Raw genomic sequence first — 19351 nt, 5'->3', positions numbered from 1 at the left:
ACTTTCCATTTCTTCTACCTGTCTTCGGACTTCTTCTTCATGTTGGGGGGGTAGCCTGTAAAGCTTAGCGTGTATTGATTGGTCAACAGTAGTTTTTATTTCATGCATGATCGTATCTGTATTCGTCAGCTGATCACCTTCATGATAAACTAAATGTTTGAATTTTCTTAATAACTTTTCCATTTCTTGTTGTTCTTCTGCATTTAAATAACTAAGATCAAGTTCTTTACCTTCTTCAATAAGCTCAAAACAATCAAAAGTTGCAATGTCTTTTTCAGAATATAATGGAATAGTTGTGTTATTTTTCAGTATGAGAATTTTATTATCGAAATCAAAAGTTTTGACAATTTTACTTAGTAAGTCCATACCTATTAAGATATCGTATGGTTTAGGACCTAAGTCTCTTTTATACCATCTTGTTCTACCGCTACAATTAAATTCTTCAGGGATATTAGTAATAATCCTATCTACTACTTCATTCGTTACGTTATTTATTGTCTGTAATTGCATTTTTATTTGATCGTATACTTTAAATTCGCTACAGTCCACTGAGTTAGAATTCACAATACTCATGGTTGATCCAGTATCAACGAGCGCCCTATATTTTTTTCCGTTTATTGTTAGGTCTGTAAATATTTTGTTTCCGAGGCTTAATTTAGAAAAAACTCTAAATTATTCGTTTCTTCTCTACTCTCCGTTTGATCTACCGACATGGGTACAGGATTTTGAGTTGAATTTCTAATTTGTCCGGAGGGATTAAATATGGGTTGGTTATTACCCCTATGTTGCCCGGATGTACTTGGTCCATTGTAGTTTTGTCTATTATAACTATGGTTAAAATTATTATTATTTTCCCTGAAATTATTATTATACTGCCTGGAAAAGTTACTGTTAAAATTATTGTTGTTTTGTCTAAATGGGTTATGATTGCTATTGAAATTATTGTTGTTCTGTCTAAAAGGATTATGATTAGTTTCTTTCCAATTATTCCTACTTTTCTGGTTTGAGTTTTGTATGCGTCTATCCTGACTGAGGAATTCCCTATCTAAATTATTGTGATCGTATCCTACATATGAATATAGAATTTCCTTAATTTGATGTAAACTATACAATTCCTTTATTTCTCTACTCAAATTCCCTGACACTACTTGTTTTATTTTGTTCGTCAGTAAGGTGTAAAAGGTTTGTTTAGCTTCTGTTGGATTCTCTTCATAGACTATAAATTGATTTATTTCCTGCGTTAAACTTTCAATTTTTTCGTTTAATTCCTGGATAGAACTTACTTTTAAGTTACCTATTTTTCTGGAAATTTCCTTATAACTGCATACTGGTCGGAAATGTTGTTTTAATAATTTCTGTGTCGCTTCCCATCCATCCGGTCGATTATTTAGTAACAGCTCTTTTGCCTTTCCGATGATCTTCGAGTTGTAAATGGTCTGCCATGTCTCACTTCGCAGCGGTTCTCGCAATCCGTCAAGGTGTGTTTGAACACTGGCTATGAACTGACTCAAGTCTCCGCTTTCCCCCGCAAATGTTGGAATATGTTGAATTTCTTTATTCAAATAAACGATTCTGCTCTGTCTACTGGGTTGCGGTGCTGTTGTTAGTGTTTCCAGAATAGTTGTTAATCTGTTCAGGATTTCTTCGTTCGCCATCTCTGTGATCTCTTTTTGCCACGAATCGAGTGTTCTGTTAATTTTGTTTCGGCGAATTTTGATTGTTTATTTTGATCTGTTGGGACAATTTAAGTTTGTCTTTTTTTTTTTTTTATTTTCTTTTTAGGACAATTTAAATTTGTCACTTTGTTTTATTTTTGTTTTATGATTCACAATTTTCACTTGTCACTACGTAAGTTCGTTCTCATATGGATTTCTAAAATATATAGAAATCCTACCGATGACTGCGCCACTTAAACTTTTTGTTTCGCCAATTTACTTTTTAAAAAGAAATACAAATTAAACACAACACTTTAGATTCTTGGTCTTTATTCTTCAGCTCTTCAATTACAACTGCTCTTATTAGAAGATACATATTTTTAATTTTACTTTACTTTTGGGTTTACTTTACTTTTGGGGTTTATGGTTACGAGCAAAACCGTTTAGGTTTGCATTTTTGCAATTTAAGTTCATTGCATCGTGGGAACGGAAATTATGAGAAATTTGACTACTGCGAAAATATGGATATGGGTGAGGTGATTGTGGAATTTGTGGGATACGTAACCTGCATGTCCTAACTGCTCAATGGATTCCACCGAATGAAAGGAGTAAATTTGTTACGGCCTATCTTGGAGGCTCGGTCGGTATAGCAATTTTCTATCCACTTTTTGGCTACGTCATCTCTTGGACCTCTTGGGAATGGGTGTACTACATTTGTGGTATAGTGGGCACATTATGGTGGCTAGGCTGGATCTTATTTGTCTACGATACACCGGCCTTGCATCCGCGAATTGAAGAACAGGAAGTTTCTTATATCCAGAAATCCCTCGGTTCATCAGTTCAAACCAAACCAAATTCTACGCCTTGGAAAGAAATTCTTACTTCTAAACCGGTTTGGATGAATGTTATTGCACAATGGGGAGGCATTTGGGGATTATTCACTTTGATGACACAGGCGCCAACATACTTTAAAGTTATACACAACTGGGATATTAAAACGGTAAGTTATAATTTATAACATATTGGGCCCTACCAATAATCAAATTTAAAGCTGACTTTAATTTTTGCCTTTATTCCACATATTTCACAATACCAAAAACCAATTTAATAGTCAAGTTAAAGGCTAATGCTCGATTAAAATTTATAGTTGGGAAACTCAACTATAAAATTTAACCTAGAGTTAGCCTTTAACATGACTATAAAATTGGTTTTTTGTATTGTGAAATATGTGGAATTAAGGTAAAAATTAAAGTCAGCTTTAAATTTGATTATTAGTAAGGCCCATTTATGTTAGTTGATGAGTTTCATCAAATAGACTTAATTTGAATGTGATTACTCGTATATCCATATCTTACCTTATTCGTGTATAAAAACATCATTCTTTATACAGTTAAATTATTTAAGGAGGTTGATCATGGAAAGAGGTAAGGGGAAGAAAACATTTTCATGTTTGGTTTTCATGTTTTGAGGAAAAATATAATTTGAAAAAAAATCGAAAAAATGGTCACCTTGTGACGGTTTTTCATGTGCCGTGACTAGTGATGTGCCTCGGGTATATACCAATCGGGTGGGTAATTATAAATGGGTACTTACCGGGTTTATACCGGGTAAATACCCAAACGGCGGGTATATACCCAAAATGAGGGTATTTACGATTTACAGACGAAAATGAAACATCCCACTAGGGGGAGGAGTGATGTCAAGAAATATTTTTTGCATAAAGTCCATTACATGCCCTTTATAACGTTTTCAATCAATACTTGTATTTTTAATAAGCTTTTATTAGCTTCACTTGTAACAAACAAACTAACTAGCAATGTAATAAAATCGAAGAAGTTAATTTTGACCGACTTCCGATTATCGTATCAAGCTGAAACTTTGTACACATATGTAGTTCAGACGTCAACACAATATTTTGGTGGTCAGGGGACGGGCGTGAAGCTTAGAAACATTGAAACATTCCAAATCAATTAAATGAAAAAAAAAACATGGAGGCTTATACAACATATACAACCTATGTAAGTCGAATTTTGCTTACCTTCAATAATGATAAAAAGTAAAATATATAATTTTAAAAACAACGCTTTTATCACGCATTAAAAACTATAAAATAATTTTGTTAGTTTATGTCAAATGGTTAGTCTTAAAAAAGTAAAGCGCGCTTTGTTCAAACTTATTAATGAAACTACACACAACCAAAACGCGCTCTATGCTTTTTGATCTAACCATTTGATATAATTTAGCGCCTGATTATCCCATAGCAACAAAAAGCACATTTTTTTCTTGATTTTTCCATAAATTGCAAAAAAAAATATATTTTTTTTTAAACCCACTAAATTTTTGTGGGAAACTTATTGAAGATTTCAAAACACTCCTTTTCTTGTGCAATCAGCGGATACTGATTTATTGATCTAAAGTCAAAAAGATCCTTTCAAGTTTTAAATTCGATATCTCAGCGTCGAAATCAAACTTTAAAAAAGAAAATTTAAGGTGGAAAGATTTTTTCCAAGTTTTTAGACAAAAAAAAAAAACGGAAAAATTTCCAATTTTCTTTTTTTTTTGATTTAATAGGATTGAGCCGAACATCTAGTTCGAAAAAAATTCATTATGATTTCTCAAAACTAGAAAGTTTGAGCTTTATCTTGTTTAAAATTTTGGAATTTTTCTTTTGATTCGTTAATGTTTTCCTTATTTCTTTTTCTTTAATTAAATAAAACTTTTTTTTTTAAATAGAGCCGTTTCAATTTAAGCGGATTTTACTTAAATTACTTTTTTCTTGCTCATAACTCTGAAAATATCATTTAAAACTATACATCCGTTTTTGAAAAAACTAACACTAATAAACGGGGTGAACGAAAAAAATTAATTGTTTTTTCCTCCAAAATTTAACACAACAAAATAACCTCAATCAAGAAGACCGAACAAATGTGCCCTGTCATGTTTATATAATATAAGGAGCCTATTTCAGAGCTTAATACATTGTTTACATCAGCTACATCAATGACTTTAAACATTAATTGCGGAGGCCTGTTGGACTTCACGAAGCATTTTTTGAACATTTGCACTATTTAAACCATAAGAAATATTTCCCGAATTTCAATCGGACTCAACTATTGGCTTTTGAGGTTGCTGATGTAGCTGATGTAGTTGATGTAGTAGCTCTGAAACAGGGCCCTGATGACAAACAATCGAATTTATAGCGATTATAAGAATTTTTCTCATTTTTTTCTTTTGTTACGGAACCTTGAATAACCCTGCTACCAAATGCATTCAAAAATTTTAACTCAGCTGCATCAGTTTTAAAGCAAATATTACTTTTTTGCCCAACTAAGTACTAAAAATTTTTACATGACTCTAATTCAATGAACCGTAGTGTAAAAAAAAAATGCACTACGATGTTTCGGCTAGTTACCTAAAAAGTTGGTGTGTTCAATTCTCTTTTCAAAATGATATAACATTGTTGAGAATATTCCATAAATAACCGAGATAAAATTTTTTTTCTTAGGAAATCCGACTTTTTTACTAGGTAAATTTTCCATATTAGGTATTTAAGTTTTTGTATTCTGAAAGGTTCTGAAAGGGTTTTTCATAACTTTGACGCGCATAACTCTGTCGCGCATTACTCTAGTCGTCGGTTTCCCGATATATGTAAGAAGATATCCTTATTTGTTATTTCAAAAAACGTAAATTCTCTTAAATATCAGATTTTTGCGTATGTATTATTTTTAAGCGTAGGTATTATTACAATATTACCTACTGAAAATATTTTAATGCTAGGTTTTTCCATAATGTTAAATTAACAAATTCAACAAAAGTCGAAAAAAAGTGTTTTGCTTGTAAATGACATGGTTGTCAAATAACGCTCATTTAATAGAATGGTTGTTTTTTTTTTATTTTCAAAAACATAGGTAACATCAAACAATTAGCCCTCGTATATACATACTATTTTTTTTTTATAATGATATGTAATTAATATGTAAGTTAACTCCACATTTGCTGAAACATTTTTGTTGATTAAGCATTACCTCGAAATGGGTTCGAGGTCAACGGATATTAAATGCATTGCACAAGCCACGAGTGCAATGACCAACAGCAACATACTTTTGACATACGTTGCAGTCTGGACTGTGTGAACGTGTGAAGTTAAAACAACAGAGTCATCAAAATATAAATTGAAAGAAGGTTTCGCTTAGGCTTTATCCATTAAGTTAGTTTAGTTTAAATTTGTAACTCATAGAATTAAGATTAATATTGAAAAAATAAAATAAAATTATTTTTTTTAGCCCTGATTTTTCAATCGTCAGTTAGACTATCAGAAGAATAAATATCAATATAAAAAAAACTTTTATTCCTAGGAATGAGCTCTATCTGAGGTTTATCTGACTATTGAAAAATTGGCCCTTAAAGTAAAATAAGTTTAAAATAGTTTAATTGGCGTCCAACACGGTTTTTTCGAACTAATGTAGTAAGTCGACCTTAATAAGCTCGCTGCGAGTGAATAGCCGAATAAAACAAACAAAACAAAGGAACGTAGTCAATCGATCGAGAGACGAGAACACGAGGGAGTGTGAAAGAGTTGCCCGAGTAGCCTAGGCAAAAGAGAAACCCAACCTTTCACCAGCGTGGGATGTTCCGAGTAATAGTACTGTAAGAACTTAAATTAAGAAGTGAATTAAAATTTATTAGTCAATTAAGAAATTTAAGAAAAATTTATAAATTATTCAATTATTTCAATTATTTCAATTTCAAATCAAAAAGTGAATTAAATTTTTTTTTTAACTAAATTCTTTAAATTTAAGAAATTTTCCCATTACTTAATTTAATTTTTAATCCAAAATCTTTATTAATTTTGCTACCAAAATTGGTAAATCAAAGCATTCTAAAGCTAAACAAATCATGTATCCCCTTCCTAATACCGAAAATCCAAATCCAACCGATAATACAAATCCCCCTGACCTTAGCGGCATCCAGCTGCAATTTCCAAATCTTAATATGCCCCCTCCAAGTGGAAGTGCAACCGTAAATAACAGTAATAGAGTTATTGCCACAGCAGAGCTCGAAAATCTGGTTACAAATATAGTTTCAAGAGTGTGTAAGGAACAGTGCAAAGACATAGTTCAAACAATTATAAATCCTCATGCCAACTTTTACAAGGGTATAGAGCAAACTATTGATGCTCAATTTTCCCCCTTTCGAATATAGTTCTTGGAGAAAAAGTGTTGAGAGGATTCTCAACATTTATAACAATCTTAAAGGCTCACCAAAATACTTTGGTATTCTTAATACTATAAGAAACAAAATTGTAGGTAATGCTGATGCAGTTTTAGAATCATACAACACATTGTTAAACTGGGAATGTATTTCCAAATGTCTGACTACTCACTATGCTGACAAACGAGACCTTGGTACACTCGAGTACCAAATGACTTCTCTTACACAGAGTCATAACACTGTTGAGCAATACTATCAGATGGTATATCAACACTTATCACTGATACTTAACAAGATATCAAGCATGAATATTTCTACAGATGCAATGCATCTGCTAACGGAAACCTATCGAGACAAAGCTCTTGATACGTTTATAAGAGGTCTTAGAGGCGATCTACCTAGACTATTAGGTATTAGAGAACTTGTAGACAGGGGCGGACTGGGAGTCAAAGGGCCTTCCGGGACTTTTAGGAAAAGGGCCCCAAGATACTTACATAATTATTTACTTACTCGAAATATTTAAAAATAAAAGTTGATATGCAGAAATTGTTTTTTTATATACAGTGGTCGAAAAATAATTAGAAACAAGCTCTTTTTTTCAAAATGTATGTATGTTCTTAGTATAAATAAAAAATATTTGAAATATTAGAAATATTTTTTAACAGAGACATTTGAAGAGCTTGATGTTTTTTTATTTATTGCACCTTCTTTTTCTAAAATACAAGGGGTTGGTCTGTCAGGAATAATTGTTAAGGACGTTATATTTATTTTTTTCGGAACATGTGGCATTTTACGAGGACTGCAACCACATTAACCGACTTATAGAAATTTTCGTGAATTTATCCAGTGCTTTTGTTTGTCATGTTGAAAAGCTTCACAAGAAAAAGTTTTTTGATTACATGTTAAAAGTTAAATTAAAATTTGAGATTTCACAATTTAAAAATCTTTTAAAATAAAATGATAATGTTAAAAAACAACACTTCACGATTTTCATAAAAAAAATAATATTTTTATCAGTAACTTCGATAAATTAATGTCAAAACCATTTAAAAAGATGTTTTTGTAACTTTTAAAACAAATTTTATATCATTTTTTGCTAAAAATTTGTTAAATATTTTGTATACACAGGGTGTCGTAGAAGTAATGGATCAAACGAAATATGCTGATAGGCTAAATTTAGGATTCTCAGAATTTGGTAACTTGTTCATCTCAAATTCTTACGGTTTTCGATTTAATGCAGTTTTTGCGAAATTTCGAAAAGTCCTGACTTTGCAACTGTATTTTGCTTCCTCCGCTCATAATTGATTTTTGTTTTTTACAATTCTATCACTAAAACATTTCTAATAAAAAGAAATAATTAATTAATCAAAATATTTTTTGCTGCAAATTAATTAAGAGTTCAATATTTTTTAAAAACTCAATTTGTTACTTTTATTTCAGAGGAACACCCTGAAATTCAAATTGAACCTATAAAATTTGTTCAATTAAAAAATAAAGTCAAGCAAATTTTGCAACTAAGCTACAATAAAAAAAATATAATTTGCTCAAATAAATTAATATTTAGGTATTTATTATTTTTATTCTTTTCAATATTAACCTTATTTATAAGACATAAATCGCGTTCAAAAACATATTCCAGATATGGGTATCCCAGATACAAATTTAACCAGGTCCCAGAGCAGGGTAAATTTTTTACAACTGAAAAAAAATTTTTTTCACCTCAATATTGTCAAAAATTTAGTCTCGGCTAAATATTCAACCCAATTCACACACGGCCTTTGCTTCTGAATTGGGATACATTTTCGAAGTGGCTAAATATTTTTTTCAGTTCCAAAACAAAAGAATTAATGGTTTTTAAAACACCAGGCAAGCTTTGTCATGTGAATTTTATTTTTGCGTTTAATCGTAGTGAGTATAAATTTTTTTGCATTTGGGTTTACAACTGTGGTGAAATGAAAAATATTTTTTTTTTTCGGAAAAGATCTCTTAAAAATCGTTGACTTAAAGGCCATAAACAGGATTCTGTGGGCATCGAAAGATCCATATGGGACCTCCTTAAAATTCTTAGGGGGCCCACAAACAGAATTCGGTAGGCCCCTAAAGATCCATAGGAGGCCTTCATTGACTTAAAGGCCATAATTATAATTCTGTAGGCCTCGAAAGATCCATATGGGGCCCCTGAAAATCCATAGGGGGCCCACAAACAGAATTCGGTAGGCCCCTAAAGATCCATAGGAAGCCTTCATTGACTTAAAGGCCATAATTATAATTCTGTAGGCCTGGAAAGATCCATATGGGGCCCCTGAAAATCCATAGGGGGCCCACAAGCAGAATTCGGTAGGCCCCTAAAGATCCATAGGAAGCCTTCATTGACTTAAAGGCCATAATTATAATTCTGTAGGCCTGGAAAGATCCATATGGGGCCCCTGAAAATCCATAGGGGGCCCACAAACAGAATTCGGTAGGCCCTTAAAGATCCATAGGAGGCCTTCATTGACTTAAAGGCCATAATTATAATTCTGTAGGCCTCGAAAGATCCATATGGGGCCCACAAACAGAATTTGGTAGGCCCCTAAAGATCCATAGGAGGCCTTCATTGACTTAAAGGCCATAATTATAATTCTGTAGGCCTCGAAAGATCCATATGGGGCCCACAAACAGAATTTGGTAGGCCCCTAAAGATCCATAGGAAGCCTTCATTGACTTAAAGGCCATAATTATAATTCTGTAGGCCTCGAAAGATCCATATGGGGCCCCTGAAAATCCATAGGGGGCCCACAAACAGAATTCGGTAGGCCCCTAAAGATCCATAGGAAGCCTTCATTGACTTAAAGGCCATAATTATAATTCTGTAGGCCTCGAAAGATCCATATGGGGCCCCTGAAAATCCATAGGGGGCCCACAAACAGAATTCGGTAGGCCCCTAAAGATCCATAGGAAGCCTTCATTGACTTAAAGGCCATAATTATAATTCTGTAGGCCTCGAAAGATCCATATGGGGCCCCTGAAAATCCATAGGGGGCCCACAAACAGAATTCGGTAGGCCCCTAAAGATCCATAGGAAGCCTTCATTGACTTAAAGGCCATAATTATAATTCTGTAGGCCTCGAAAGATCCATAGGGGGCCCACAAACAGAATTCGGTAGGCCCCTAAAGATCCATAGGAAGCCTTCATTGACTTAAAGGCCATAATTATAATTCTGTAGGCCTCGAAAGATCCATATGGGGCTCCTGAAAATCCATAGGGGGCCCACAAACAGAATTCGGTAGGCCCCTAAAGATCCATAGGAAGCCTTCATTGACTTAAAGGCCATAATTATAATTCTGTAGGCCTGGAAAGATCCATATGGGGCCCCTGAAAATCCATAGGGGGCCCACAAACAGAATTCGGTAGGCCCCTAAAGATCCATAGGAGGCCTTCATTGACTTAAAGGCCATAATTATAATTCTGTAGGCCTCGAAAGATCCATATGGGGCCCACAAACAGAATTTGGTAGGCCCCTAAAGATCCATAGGAGGCCTTCATTGACTTAAAGGCCATAATTATAATTCTGTAGGCCTCGAAAGATCCATATGGGGCCCACAAACAGAATTCGGTAGGCCCATTAAGAACCATAGGAGGCCTACATTGACTTAAATGTCACAAACATAATTCTGTGGGCCTCGAAACATACATAGCGGGCTCACAAACATAATGCTATAGGTCTCGAAAGATCCACAAGCGGGCACAATAGATTTATACTGACTAAAAAGGCCAGAAACCGATTTGAAGCATGACGTGAGTGAATTTAAAAATTGAATTTCAAGTGCTTTTAAGAAATGTTTTCTTGCCCGAGGGCCTACCGGGAAAAATCCAGAGTGCCCGGTGGGCCAGTCCGCCCCTGCTTGTAGATCTCCCACAAGCGCTATATTTATGTCAAAAGAATGCTGAGCACAAGAACAGCTGAGGTAAGGGCAGGTCTTAATGTACAAACTATCATCACAACAAGAGGCTGTCCTCAGGGGGGGGTCCTTTCACCCTTGCTTTGGAGTATTGTTGTTGATGAACTACTAGAAAATCTAACTTCCCTAGGTATACGATGTCTCGGTTTTGCCGATGATATAGTAATAATAGCCAGCGGGAAGTTTGAAGAAACTCTTTGCGATATTATTCAAGGAGGATTGAAAAACACTCGGAAATGGTGTCTATCGGCAGGACTTAACATCAATCCTACCAAGACAACAATTATACCATTTACCAAAAAAAGACTTCTTCCACGTATGAAACCTATACGGTTAGCTGGAGAAGTAATAGAAACACAGAAGGAGGTTAAGTATCTAGGTGTCACACTAGACAGTAAACTCCTCTGGAACAAACACGTAGAAATAACCACTGGTAAAGCTACGAAAGCCTTAATGATTTGCAAAAGATTAGCAAGCAATTCATGGGGCTGCAAACCATACATCCTAAGATGGATGTACACTATGATGGTAAGACCTATAATTACCTATGGTGCGGTGGCTTGGCACAAAAGAACCGATCTTGCAACAACTAGGAAATCACTAGATAAAGTGCAAAGACTCGCATGTGTCTGCATAACCGGGGCTATGAGAACATGCCCTACAGCAGCAATGGAGGTAATTCTTGATTTAACTCCACTTCACCTTATCATTGAAAGTGCTGCTAAGGGAGCTATCATGAGATTTGCCAAGGAAGGAACTGGGGCTGGAAAATGCATAGGCAACAGAGAAAGAGAATTCCTGTCCAGATCCTCAGAAGAAAACTTCCTTGACTTTCCAAGAGATGCAATGGTCACAAATTATAACTTTGTGAAAAACTACAGTATACATCTCAGTAGTAAAAAAGATTGGGTAGGTGAATCTATCAACTACTCTTTTAAAGAAAATACCATCAAATGGTACACAGACGGGTCGAGAACAGCGGAAGGTACAGGGGCAGGCGTCTTTGGGCCTAGTACCAAACTCTCCGTACCTATGGGTCAATCCCCAAGTATCTTTCAAGCTGAGGTAAATGCCATTGTAAAATGTGCAGAAATAAACCTCGAATTAAATCACCGGAATAAAAATATTGCCATTATGTCTCATAGTCAAGCTGCCCTAAAAGCACTTAAATCCTACGAAATCAACTCCAAGCTAGTATTGGAGTGTATAGGAAAACTTAACGAACTTGGCAAAATAAACAACGTCACCCTCCACTGGGTACCTGGGCACGTTGGTGTCCAGGGTAACGAGGAGGCGGACTCCTTAGCAAAAACGGGAGCAAATTCCCCTCTAATGGGACCCGAACCGTATTGCGGAATAGGAGAAAATGTCATTAAAAATAAAATAAAACTAGACGAGGAGAGCAAAAAACTGGGCAGAACTACCAAAACTGAGACAATCGAAAATGCTCCTCGGGAACTACAACCGAGAGCGTTTCAAATCATGTATCAGTCTAAGTAGGAACAATCTCATGCTAATCACTGGGCTCCTCACTGGCCACTGTAAGTTAAGAAGGCACCTACATATTTTGGGTTTAGTAAATAGTGCAATATGTAGATTCTGTAGCGAAGAAGAAGAAACACCAGACCACATCCTGGGTAGTTGCAATGCACTAATACACCAAAGATTTAAACACATGGGTCGCTACCAAGTCGAAGAGGATAAATTGCACTCTTTGAAAATACCCCAAATAATCAATTTCATAAAAGGAATTAGGTTAGAGGAGGAGCTATAAAATGAGGTACTAACTCATTTAGCTTAATAGGGGGGTACAATAGATCTTACAGGTCGCAGTACATCCTATACCCCAAATATCAATCAATCAATATGTCAAAAGCTTGAAAACCAAAACTTTCGATCACAACATGCTAATATTCCTAACAAAAAACCAATCCCAGAATTACCATCCCACAGACCAGCCCCTGCTACACAACAACAACAATTTTTCCCACATTTAGCACATATTCCACAATACCCTCCACAACGGTCCCATTATCCACAAAATTCCCAATATCCTCAATACCCCCAACAATTTTAACAACGTTACCAATACCCACAACAAAACGTTTTTCAACCACAAAAACAATATGTCCCACCTAGATCGATCGCTCCAAAACCTTTTCCAAGACCAGTGCCAATGGAGATCTATGGTCGATCTGAGCAGTAAACTATATGAATAGACCAAAACCCCACAACCCATTATTCGGTAAGAGACCAAATGAACAAAATATTTCATCCCCATCCTTACAAGCACATCCACCTAAAGCCCAAAGAAATTTTCACGTTTCAACAACACCAGTAACTTCTTATCCCTATCCTGAATCAGTAAACAATCCAGATTTTGAACAAGGTACCGACCAAATTAACATGGTTTCAAATAATGTCTATCCTGACCAACCTGACATCAACTCTTATAACTCTCTCCTCAATTCTATGAATGAAATAGAAATTGGAGACGAATCACTAGAAGAGTATATTGCAAACCAAAACAACTGCCATGAACAACTTAATGATTATGCAGATATTCATTTTTTAGGCTAACAAGCTCGTCTTTACCATACTTCGAATGTAAGACGAGCGATGGTAGAATTCTAAAATTTTTAGTCGACACAGGGTCAAATAAAAACTACATTCAGCCAAGCTTAGTAAATAACCCAACTCCCAATAACCAAAACTTTTTTGCAAATTCTGTTGGCGGAAAAGTCGAAATTACCCAACATACTATGATAAATCTATTCGGTATTAATAATATTCATATAAAATTCTTTATACTACCCACACTTAAATCCTTCCACGGAATTTTAGGCAATGACAGTCTTAAAGATTTGTCAGCTGTCATTTTTACAGAAAAGAATTATATGCTTATAAAAGATAAACTTAAAATCAGACTCAAACAACAAATTTCCGAATCAATAAACTCTGTCACAATTAGAGACAGCCACATGTCACAAAAACAAAAATTAGAACTTCATAAACTTACAGAAACATATTCAAATTTATTTGCCGAACCTGATGAAAAATAAACTTTTACTACGACAGTTAAAGGTAGAATTAGAACAGAGGATGATGAACCAGTCTATACAAGATCCTATCCATATCCAATGTCATTAAAAGATGAGGTTGAGAAACAAATTAACCAACTTCTAAAAGATGGTATTATTAGACCTTCACGGTCCCCGTATAATGCACCAATATGGGTCGTACCCAAAAAAGATGATGCATCTGGAGAAAGGAAATATCGATTAGTTATCGATTACAGAAAACTAAATGCTATTACTATTCGTGATCGCTATCCGATCCCCGAAATAAACGAAGTTTTATCCCAGCTTGGACAGAACAAAATTTTCTCAGTACTAGATCTCAAAAGTGGTTTTCACCAGATACAACTTCACGAAAATGATATAGAGAAGACAGCTTTCTCAGTCAGCAGGTTCATTAAGGACTACGCAAAACTTGCGAAACCCCTTTTAAGAGGGGAAGATGGACGAGTGTCCAAACAAGCTTCCAGCAAAAAAATTATACACCTCGACAATGAAGCCCTTGAAGCGTTTCAGAAAATAAAAAATTCCCTTATCTCAGAAGATGTAATCCTTACATTTCCTGACTTTAAAAAAGAGTTCCATCTTACTACAGATGCTTCTAACTACGCTATAGGCGCAGTACTAGAACAAGAACCAACGAAAAAGAGATGTTGGCCATCATATGGGCACTTGATTCTCTTAGAAATTACCTTTACGGTTCAGAAATTGTTACAATTTACACCGACCATCAACCACTGACTTACGCTCTAAGCAATAAAAATAACAACCAAAAGCTTAAACGTTGGAAGAACATACTTGAAGAATACAAACATAAAATAAAATATAAACCTGGTCTATCTAGACCACCAGTAGACAGCAATGTTAACACATTGACTATTACTCAACACAGTAATGAGAGTTCTAGTCAGAACCTCATTCAATTCGCAGATGAACCTGTAAATGTCTTCAAAAATCAGATCATCCTATCAGAAGGTACTCAAGCTTCTTACAAATTTGAAATTATATTTCCAACATACCACCGACACACAATAATAGAACCAGAATTTTCTAACGAAAAAATAATTGAAATCCTAAAACGCTACCTTAATCCATCTGTCATCAATGGCTTACAGACAAGTAAAAGAATCTTAGGCCAAATTCAAGAAATTTATCCTATTCATTTCAAACAATATAGAACTAGATTTGCTAGAAAAACTGTCACAGACTTAGTAGATGAAGAACAACAAGAATCTGAAATAATCAAAGAACATAACCGTGCACATAGAAATAGTAAAGAAAATAAATTACAGATGTTGAGCAAATTTTATTTTCCTCAAATGCGTCGTAAAGTCGAAAAGATAACAAAAACTGTATACTGCAAAGAACATAAATACGACAGACATCCTTCCAAGCCCATGATCCAAGCAACCCCCATACCTACATACCCTGGACAAATATTACACATAGATATCTATTTTACAAACAAACGAGTTATCCTGACAGCTATTGATAAGTTTTCAAAATATGCTTTAGTAAAAATCCTAAAATCAAGATCTGCTGAGGACATAAAACAACTTCTAAGAGAATTAATACTATCCTTTGGCGTTCCACAAAGTATTGTCGTAGATAACGAAAAATCCTTAAACTCGAATTCGGTTCTTTTCATGGTAGAAAACTTTTTCAATATAAATGTTTTTAAAACACCTCCATATACGAGTACAGCAAACGGACAAATAGAACGTTTCCACTCTACACTTTCCGAAGTAATTCGATGCTTGAAATCTCAAAACCCACACTTTACATTTTCAGAACTTCTTGACAAATCAATATTTGAATATAATAATTCCATACACTCGACTACAGGCAAAAAACCCATCGACATATTTTTCGCAAGAGATCTAGCAAATAATCCGGAACAACTTGAAAAAGAAAGAGAAAGAACGACACAGAAAATTAAAGAAAAACAAGACTCCGACTTAGAATACCATAACAAAAAGAAAACCGTTGTTAGAGACTTTTCCATTGGAGAAATTATTTACGTAAAGGTCAACAAGAGATTAGGAAATAAACTATCTCCCAAGTATAGAAAAGAAATAGTAAAAGAAAATAAGAACTCAACTGTCGTTACAAAATCAGGAAAAACCATACACAAAAGTTTAATTAAAAATTAATTTCCTCTCCTTCCCTTTAGGTTTTTGGTGTATCTCTGTACCACAAATGCCAGCGTCAAAATCCTTGACTATACGAACTCCCAACTCATAGCCATCAACTCGGGAAATGTGAAAGTTCAAACAGGGAACTTCAAACTGATACATGTCATAGACATGGATCTTTATAGAAGAAGCCTGAGTGCTATCCAGAAAAAAATACAAGAATTTTCCAACGTTCCAAATTCTAACATTCCTATTAGCCCGGGAGCCAGCGTCATTATTCAATGTTAATGATGATAACGCTTAAATTATTTTTTTATCTGTAGTTTAGGCAAATGTAATCAACAAAATCGATGCCTGCCACCTCAACAGTGGGGCAATAAGTGGCAAAAAATTTTCAAAGTTGTAAAAAAAAACGAGGTCACATGTCTAACATGATAAGACTTGAAACCGGTCTAGAACGTTAGTTGGCACTGCCTTGAGAAAGAAAAACCATGCCTGCCACCTGGACAGTGGGGCGAAGTTATCCTGCCGCTGACCTAAAGTTGTAAAAAAAACCGTCAAATTGTTATATGTGATAAGGGCTGAAGTATGTTTAGATAGTTAGTTTGACATTTAAAATAGAGGAAAAACCATGCCTGCCGCTTGCGTCCCGGGGAGAAGTCGCCGGCAGGATCGAAAATAGTCGCACTGTCGCATACTGTATACAATCCAAAAATATTTTGTTTTTGGGTAGAAATCTGGGAGAGAAACAATGTTTTGATAAATTTTGTAGACCGTTTAATAAAGAACACTGAAAAAATAATATCAGCTCTAAAAGTCTAATATCACTCCAAATAAAATGCACGACTGGGGTCGCACGTACTTGCTCTTGTAGTTCAAAAATGATGTCGGTAAATTTTGGGTAAAATTGAATTATGCTTTCATGAAAAATATGAACATAAAAAATATGTCGATTTTCGAAAAACGGCAACGCCATATTTCTGTTCTCCGCATTTTTTGAGAAAAACTAAAAACGCAGTTTTGTTAGAACCAACAAGACTATTACGTACACCAAATTTAATCAAAATCGTTAGAGCCGTTTTCGAGAAAATTGCAATACCTCGAAAACGTTATATGGGAGATATGCGTTAGAAAGGAGATATTAAAAAAATAAAAAAAGGGACCTAGGGAATTACGTAAAAATCATCTGTACCAAGTTTCAAGCAAATCCATCCATCCGTTTAGGCCCTAGCTCGATGTACAGATGGACGTACAGACGCACAGACGCACAGACCGACGGACGGCATGACGAAAACCACTTTTTTGATCTTCTCCACTATCGTAATGTTGGTTTTGATTAAAACCTCAAATTTTTTTTTCTACACGAAACCAATACTTGCCCTATAGAGCAAAGAGGGGAAAAACATCCTTTTTAATCTATTAATTATTTAATTTTATCTAAACAGCTATGAAACTAAATGTATACAAGAAATATGCATATTTTTTGCATAATTTTATATCTTATAACAATAATATAAGAAAAAGGGGCACAAAGAAGGGCAAATGGGATACAAACACATTTTTATATGGTTTCTTGATACCCATATATTCAAAACGAAATTCTTTTAGAATAATTAGTTTTATTTCTGGCACTAATATAAATCAAACCATAAAAATTTGAGAGTGGTGCGGTGGGGGTGGTTATGGGTCTAAAACACCCTTAATTTTTTTTTTGTTTCATAACGAAACGTAATGTGTATTTTTTTGCAAAAGTCGTAACTGGCACAAATTGATAAGATTATTGCAATCTTAATTTCACATTTTTTATTTGTGAGATCCTTACCAGAATTGCCACTGGTAATATATTTATTTTTAAATGAAACATTTTTTGCAATCAAAAATGTAAATTTTTTCAATATAAATGTCTTTTTTTTTTTTTTCAAAAACATTTTGTTTGTCAATGATGAAGTTGTTTTTATTTAATTCATGGATAAAAATGTTACTTTTTTTTTAATTATCAATTTATTTTCAAATGAATACTTTCCTTTTCCTATTTTTATACCTGAGTTCATACTTGTGCAAAAAAAATATAATTGAATAACCATTTTTTGGCTGATTTTCATAGTAAATTTTTTTATACCTGATTTCCTAATTGGTGCCAAGAAAAAGTAATGAAGAAAAATTATTTTGCATATTTTACCTAAAAAGGGTTAAATGTTCTTTTTTCAAGAAAAAGTAATTAGGAAAAATAATTTAATAAATCTACCCTATTGAACATTTTGGAAACAAAGGAAAACAAAGAACCACCATCGCATGTAGATGTCCAAATTTTCGATGGATTTTTCATTCTTCATCTGATGAGAGAGATCCCAGCTTCTTTTGGAAATATTTCAAAAAAGATACTGCAGATGTTTACGAGATGTACACTTGTACAGCCGGAACGGTGATAGTAACCTTTGACGAATATTTCTCACCCTCAATCAAGGACAATGAACACACGTTGCACAAATGTATATCAAATAAAGGGTCCCGATCAAGTCCGGCCTGCAGACTTTCTATCCGAGCTGAGAAATATTAATTTTAAGGAGAGCTTGGTGTCTTTTTTGATCGAAGACTAGAAAAATCAAGAGATGGTGACATTCTTCAAAAATAAAACAGTTTATGTTAACTATACAAATTGTTACAAATTTTTGGAAGTTAATGGAGCTGTTGTTAGAACAGAAGACGAAAATAAAGCATGTCCTGCACACGAAGAAGCCGACACTAAAGTCATTTTCCACGCCTGTCAAGTGGAGCCAGATTCGAATGTTCTTATTCGCTGTTCCGATACGGACATTCTCGTCATTGCACTTGGAAACATGCAGCACTTGAAAGAAAATGTAAGACTTTGGCTGAAAGTTGGCGTTGGTAATGCAGAAAAGTTCATCAACGTGTCGAAGCTCTACGAATCATTGGGACCAGATTTATGTCAAGCTCTTCCAGGATTCCATGCTTTCACAGGATGTGACTTCAACCCTGCATTTTTCAAAAAAGGCAAGAAGCGGCCACTTACAATTCTTCAAAACTCAACTGATTTCATCGAAGCCTTCTCAAAACTGAAAAACTATCCAGACATCGAAGCACAGATATTTGACATACTAGAAAGATTTGATTGCTACATATACGGACTTAAACAGTTTAATGACTTCAACGAAGCCCGGTTTTCAATTTTCGCCAAATCCTTTAAATGCAACGACATTGAAGAGACGTTCAAAATTAAAACAAAAAACTTTGATGGCTCAATTTTGCCACCCTGCAAGTCGGAGCTGTGCCAGCAAATTTTGAGATGTGCTTACATCTGAAGTATATGGAG

General features: G+C 34.6%; 1 protein-coding gene across 2 annotated transcripts in view; it reads left to right on the top strand.

Annotated features, from left to right (window-relative positions):
- LOC129907826 (sialin) overlaps window positions 1-19351 on the top strand; it is a 62996-nt gene that overhangs the window by 29418 nt on the left and 14227 nt on the right. For both annotated transcript variants that reach the window (XR_008771182.1, XM_055984204.1), the window contains exon 5: window positions 2226-2655. Coding sequence is in view for 1 of the 2 variants with exons in the window: in XM_055984204.1 (XP_055840179.1) it covers window positions 2226-2655 (430 nt within the window). In the remaining variant the exon portion in view is untranslated. The remainder of the gene's footprint in view (window positions 1-2225; window positions 2656-19351) is intronic.

Source organism: Episyrphus balteatus, chromosome 1, assembly GCF_945859705.1.
Source record: "Episyrphus balteatus chromosome 1, idEpiBalt1.1, whole genome shotgun sequence".
Classification (NCBI taxonomy): Eukaryota; Metazoa; Arthropoda; class Insecta; order Diptera; family Syrphidae; genus Episyrphus; species Episyrphus balteatus.
This window is presented reverse-complemented; position numbering and strand designations above follow the sequence as displayed.